Below are 6,932 nucleotides of genomic sequence, written 5' to 3'. Positions count from 1 at the left end.
TTCTTTTCACCTGTTACTATTATAATAATTATGACCCAATTATTGCATTTCAGATATTGGAATGTTTTAGGTTTAAAACCCATCTCAAAAAACAGTTTTTTCACAGAGATTTATTATTACTTGCTAAAAACTAATTTCTTAGCAATGAATTAGATTTGTTTTTATGTACATTTTGTCTATGGTTTTTAAATTCAAAATGTTAAAGCAAGTTGACAATTACTGTATTGTACATAACTACTGAAAAAAAATGCTTTCATTCCAAGCTTTAAAAAAAAACATAAGACTAAGTAGCACATCAAAGCATGTCTTTTCAGAATAAAAAGCACAGTTATTTTGAGGTCTTTATTTCTTGAAAAAGACACAAAGCAACACAAATTACTCCTGAAAATAAAGGTATTTGTCACAGATAAATGGAGGCAATCTCAGCATGCTTTCTCAAGTACATGATGCTCTGCCTCATGGATGTACAGTAACTCACACACACACACTCACTCACTCACTCTCAGTACTGCATTCATACCTGCTAAAAGATGCCCAGTATATAGAAAAACTCATATCACACCATAGGAACGCACAACCAAAAAAAAAAAAAAAAAACATAAAATTTGCATTTATGATCTCCGCAAACCTTAAACTTACATAAAGGGGAAGTCTACAAATTAATACATTAAACAAATCTTTCTCTAATACAGTGAGTTTTTCCATGTACTTCATGTGTTTATAAATGTAATATGCAAACAGGCAAAAGAAGTCTTGAGGATCTTCTTAGTATCGTCCTGCAAAACACATAAGTTTTATTAGAATGAGTCACAGTTAAAGTTTCCATCACACGGTATACCATGATTTAGTGGGCTACGGGTGAATAATGGGATTTCATGAGTAATGCACTCTAGAAGCTGTGGACTTATCAAGCAGGCAGGCATGCATGCATTTGGGCATATGTGGAAAATTTAGATTGCTCAATGCTCAAGGCTTTTAAATCCACTCACGTGGGCTGTATGAACGAGATCTTGAGCGAGACCTGTACCGGCTGTAATAAGGTGACGGAGAGCGCCTCCTGCTGGAAAAGAGAATAAGGGATCAGAATTCACAAGCACATCACACAAACAGTAGAAATGTTTGACACACTGCAGTATATATTCAGTGTTACCTGTATCTGTAATCATACTCATCATAACGGTCGTATCTGTCATAGCCACGATCGTAATTCCAGTCTCGTCTACGGCCACCGCTGCTGCTGCTGCTGCTCCCACCTCCGTTACTAAAAGTGTCACATCTGAAGTGTTATTACAAACCACCCATACTAGCTTATTCAGCATATTTGTCAGTGAGAGATTTTTGGCTGGCAAAATACTCACTGTGTGGGCCGACCCATGTAGATGCCTGGTGTGGGTGTGTGTGGACGTTTGGTGATGGAATAATCCACCCTGATGCGCCTTCCATCCAGCTCCATGCCATTAGCCCGCTCCATTGCCTATAGTGAGAGATAAATGGTATTTTTAGACAGAATATACAATCAGAGCATGTTATAACATTAGAGTGCTCAAAGAAGGTCTGAAATAAAATGAAATAAAAATGTCTTAATGTTTAAGGATTAAAGCGACAGTTAAAATGGAAATTCTGTCATTATTTAATTGTCCGTGTGTCATTTCAAACCTATGAATTCTTGTTCTATGGAGCGTAAAAGATGTTTTGAGGAACCTGGTTTTTACTAACATTAGCAAAAATTAATAAATGCTTTAAAAATATACTGCCAATTGATAGTTTTAATTAGCTGATGTACTGTCTGATGTTAACATATGAGAATGAGTGTATCATTTAGTCCGGTGTGTGAACATTTAGGAAAGAATCATTTCAAAAGAAACGGTCACAAAGTGGACCTTACTACTGCATTCAAGGTAGTTTTACTTAAACTGTCCATTCAGGCCTGTAAATCACAAATGGCCTGATATTTCCAGATTTATCTAAACAAGACACTGTGTTCACTAGATTACAAGGGGTAATCTGCATTTGTACTTAAGATGGCATTAAGTGAATCACTAAACTGCTTAGACCGTGAACTTGCACTGGCAGGTCATTTCTATTTGGGGATGTACCTCTTTAGCATCATCAATGTGCTCATAGTAAATGAAGGCAAAACCACGAGAGCGTCCTGTTCGCTGGTCGTAGACAACATTGACACCGGCTAAAGGGCCGTAACGTGAGAAGACCTCTTTCAGGTCTCGCTCTGTTGTGTACAGACTGAGACCAAACACACCCAGACACGTGTTTGGGTCTGGATTGGCCTGAAAGAGGAACAGAGGTGTCAGCACTAGAACACAGGACAAAAGATATAAAAACACCAAGAACTGCACAACGACCAAATAATACACAAACTGTGTGATTAAAATTCAACGGCTGTAACAGCATTCAACAGCAATGAACTACACAGCAAAATTGTACACAAATATTACTGATCATACTGAAATATAAACTTCAAATTTACATAATGGACCCTTTTTACAAGACCGTGATGACGCGTTGAACAGTCATCAGCATCGTGAATTCTCAAAAGTTTTTCTTTGTATGTTTTTTTTAATGTACATTTAACACACTATTCTTTGTATTATATCACCTTTGCATCATAAACCTTTGCATCACCTTTGGATAAAAGCGTCTGCTAAATGAATAAATGTAATGTAATGCATCAAATTACAAAAAAAAAAAAAAACAGTTACTGCTAACGTGAGGGTGTTTTGTCTATGGGAGGAACGATAAATGTAACACTGTTCTCTCTTCTGACTGCCATCATCGCTCAATTTTTTCCCTTTTATTGAAAGTCACGAAAACACTATTGTAGAGCTTTTCTTTTGCTATCTGAGCAAATTGGAATGCTAAAAATATATTTGTGGTACTCTCCCATTCACCCATTCTTCAAGTTAACCCAACTATGATGATTTTCCACTGGCGTGAAACCCAGAAATTTTAAAAGGGTCCATCCGATCTTTGATGAAACGTTCACTTATATTTGGGGGGGGAAGCAGACACATTGTAATTAATTTCTTTATCTCCTGTTGTGAACCTTCAAATCTTATACCATAGAAAATATTCACATGCAATGACATTAAATAACAACTGGACGTGATGGAAAGCAGCTCAACATTTCTTTCGTATGTAATAACCAGTCTAGGTTCCTCAGTGTTCATTGTCACACCATTCCAAAAGATGCATGTACCGTTTTCTAGGAAATACTTCATTGGTTTCTCTGGTAGAGCGGCAAATCAACATTGCTAGCTAATTCTCAGAAATTTCTCTGGGTAACTGTGTGACAGTATTTAATAACCCCGTAAAAGAGATTTTGATGCAAAAACAAACATTACAGCTTTCCGTCCAACCAAAACATTTCTAAGGGCATCACAGTATGAATATGGTCATTGCATGAGCCGTCTGAAGGGCTTCAGTCACTGCAGGAAGACAAAGCCATTCTTTAAAAAGCAAGAGTCACCACATGGACCTCTTAACCCCTTTAAAAGGCAACATTGAGACTTGTTTGGTCTAGTGGTTAATGTTAAAAGGTTAAGAAAGGTCCACATACCCTGGCATCACCATGACTGTGCGAGTCTTTTTTGGAGTCATGGCTGTATGAGCTCTGTTGATGTAATAAGAAGGAATAAAAGGGGTTATTAAAGACAGTCATGCTCGTCCCCGGGAGGCTGTGATGGGGGTTTGCATGCATTTTATACAAAACAGAAACAAACCTTTAAGACTAGCAATTAAAACATCACTTAAAAAAAAAAGTTCTTGATCTATAGCAAAGTGTGTTGCGTTTTTTTTTTTTTTTTTAATCAGAAAAACTGGCCTACACTTTCAGAAAAAAAATATACACAAAGCTGTCAGCGGTCTAGGGCTGTACCCTAGAAAAATACATCTTTTTATTTACCCTGAATGGTATATTTTGAAAAGGTACCACCCCAGTGACAGTTTGGAACACTTTTTTTCTGAATGTAGAAAAATGTAGATATGTAAATGTAAACATGGTACCACATAAGTATGACAAAGCTTGTTTCCAACTGTTTGTAAAAAAAAGTAACGAAGAATCTACAAATATTAAATTAATAAAACATTTTTTTAGACTGCAGAAACTTAAAGAAAATTTAATTGTACCCCAAAATTATTGTTTTTTCCCCACAGCATTTTAACTAAAAGTTTTATTTTAATACATTAATAATAATTTATTAATTTCAATACTGAAGTCATTCTGGAAGTTCGCTAGGGCCCCCAGCCACTTGGCTATGAACAACTGCTGTATGCTGCCATTTATTAAAATAAAATGCATTTATAAAAATAAAATAAAAAATATTAAATTGATTTGCAATGATATGAGGTAAATAAACAATGACAATAAAACTTTTGAGTGAACTGTACTTTCAACAGCAACAGCAAAGCAGTAGTTTTGGTCTCTCTGAACGTTGACCCCTATCCCATGATACTCACCCTGCTGCCGGCATGTCTACGGCGGTTAGACATGGGTGATGTGCTCTGGCTCCGTCTGCGTCGGGAGTCAGGGCTGTAGGAGCGAGAACGGGACTTTTTCCGGTGGGAGTGAGACCGAGAGCGGCTGTACCGCCGATTTGAATGGCGACGAGAGTGAGACCTGGAAAGGACCGAAAACAGACAGTAAGAAATGTGAAAGCAAGTTCATTTCCATTCATCTATCGAGAAATGACCTTCAGCTAATGTTTGAACTGACCTGGACTTGGAGCGGGATCGCGATCTGGATTCAGAACGTTTGGGTGCTCGGGAAGGGCTGGGAGAGCCAGACCTGCTTTCAATTTTGGGCTGGGCAGGACTGCCCCGCTCCGATTTGGAAGGAGAGCGGGATTCCTAACGTCACAGCAATGTGTTACAACATTAACAAGACGAACATTTACAATGCAAGCAAACTTACACACTCATACCACATTCCAAACATTCACTTTATTACAGCTGTGGAGGAAAGTGTTAGAATGACTTAAATTACACCATGAATAAAAAAAAAATACAAATGTATTAACATTATAGATACATTTTAAAATGCTACAAAGTCATCAAAGGACCTTGTGATGCTTGTTCTTTAGCCGAATCACCATAGTAAAGCTACAAACATGCAAATGATCATCAAGATGAGATTAGAAAGACACTTGGAACACAAATTCTGCATTTACTTAACCTACGGACTCATTCATTCTTCGGTTTTCAGTATACGCTATTCCTCTCTCTCAGGCATTTTATTCTTCGGTCTTCGTTTGTTCAGTTTTCATTTTTCTCTCCTTTTCATTTCTTCACCCCAATCTGAAACCTCTTTTCTTTTTTTCTGCTTTAGACACATTACGCGAACGTGCTGCTATCTGACAGATCTTCCGTTCTTTTCTCCCCTTCCCACTTAACCGTCTGCTCTGTAAACTTTTTTTCTCTGTAAAAGCCTTCTTTTATCTTGAACATTCTTCCACATTCTTGGCCTTAACTCTTCAAATCCTTCACGACCAATAACCTTAATGAAAAAAGAACATTCAGAGCGATTAAGGTCAAGGGAAATTTAGGGTAAAAATGTAGTGAACTATTCAAATTCCACCAACGTTACTCCTTTTGAAATACAGATGTTTTTTGGCTACATAATCATATGGTGTAAGAGAGAGAGGGGTAAGGAAAGATCAGAAATGTTGGAAAGAGAAACCAAAAGTACTCAGGCTGCTATTGTGTGAATGCAGGCTCGTGTTTTAACATTAAAACACGTGTTAAGTCATTTTCTAATCAATATCTGCTTCAACAACTGCAAGAAAAAAAAAACGTTAACGTTATATAAAAGTTCATGCATCTGAAAATCCTTACTATATCCAACCCAGAAACCTTATTACATTTATTTGAGATTCAACATCGTAATGGACTCATATAAACATTTAAAGTGACTTAATGTTGAATGTCTAACGAATTATTAACCCTTTGCATCAGCTTGTCTATCTGCTCAGTTAAATTGTAAATAAACAAAAGAAAGGAAAAGGCGGTTAACGTTAGTTGTTCACTAATCGAGCACTACCGCAAAGAGAAAGAGAGAATATCTGAGGTAAACGGACGAACGGTTTACACCGAAATAATGCTTACCCTCCCCTCGATTTGTGGCTCCTCGACATCACTCATTTTTAAAGTATTAATGATTGAAAAAAACGTTTAAATAAAAATGTCCTTCCTCGACGACTTCCGCTCTTAATGTAACAGCAGAAAATGGCTGACCAGCTTCAGCGCGCGGTGAACTATGGGAGGCGGGCGGCTCAACAAATACGTCACATCCTCTTCAACGTGTGGAGATAGATAGATAGATAGATAGATAGATAGATAGATAGATAGATAGATAGATAGATAGATAGATAGATAGATAGATAGATAGATATTTTAATTTTAGTTAAATTATGTCTGAATTTATTATGTCTGTATAGGTGTTTTATTAAGTTTTAGTTTTATTTAATTTGAGTTATTTTAATACTTCAACTAACTAAATGGAAATAATATATATATATATATATATATATATAACTGATAAATGTGTATGTGTATGTGGTTGTATACACATATTAAATTAAATTTAAATTTATGCATTTAGCAGATGCTTGAACAGTTTTGACATTCTGTTGCTTGCTTTTGTCATTTTTCTTTATTTTTAAAATGTATATATAGATAGTAGTTATAAAGTTTTAGCACTAGTTTTGGATCTGTTTTCAGCTGTTTTAATACTACAACTGACAAATTGCTTCGGTTGTCCTGATTTGTAAGTCGCTTTAGATAAAAGCGTCTGATGAATTACTAAATAAATAAAAAATATATAGATTATATGATTATTAATTATATATTATAAATCAAAATATCCAAAATCAAAGTGTATTGATAGAAGGATATACACAGATCATAGAATGATAGATAAA

At 36.0% G+C, this 6,932-nt stretch overlaps 1 protein-coding gene across 4 annotated transcripts; it reads right to left on the bottom strand.

The window, feature by feature from the left end:
- Positions 1-328: 328 nt before the first annotated feature.
- Positions 329-6,276, bottom strand: LOC113070018 (transformer-2 protein homolog alpha-like). Of its 4 annotated transcripts, XM_026243175.1 has the most exons (10): positions 6,118-6,251; positions 5,193-5,509; positions 4,730-4,863; positions 4,474-4,633; positions 3,575-3,628; positions 2,097-2,285; positions 1,359-1,474; positions 1,151-1,261; positions 990-1,060; positions 329-776 (listed from the first exon to the last, which is right to left on the bottom strand). In XM_026243175.1, exons 2-10 carry the CDS (start codon positions 5,202-5,204, stop codon positions 766-768), a joined length of 858 nt encoding a protein of 285 aa, XP_026098960.1. In that variant the 5' UTR covers positions 5,205-5,509; positions 6,118-6,251; the 3' UTR covers positions 329-765. The 4 variants fall into 4 exon arrangements, with proteins under 4 accessions (XP_026098960.1, XP_026098959.1, XP_026098958.1 ...); XM_026243174.1 differs by lacking the exon at positions 5,193-5,509 and having other exon boundaries at positions 990-1,057; positions 6,118-6,276; XM_026243173.1 differs by lacking the exon at positions 5,193-5,509 and having other exon boundaries at positions 6,118-6,274.
- Between the last annotated feature and the right edge of the window lie 656 nt (positions 6,277-6,932).

Source organism: Carassius auratus, unplaced genomic scaffold, assembly GCF_003368295.1.
Source record: "Carassius auratus strain Wakin unplaced genomic scaffold, ASM336829v1 scaf_tig00002696, whole genome shotgun sequence".
In the NCBI taxonomy this organism is placed as follows: domain Eukaryota; kingdom Metazoa; phylum Chordata; class Actinopteri; order Cypriniformes; family Cyprinidae; genus Carassius; species Carassius auratus.
Note: the sequence above shows the minus strand (reverse complement) of the source record. Positions and strands in the feature narration are given on the sequence as shown.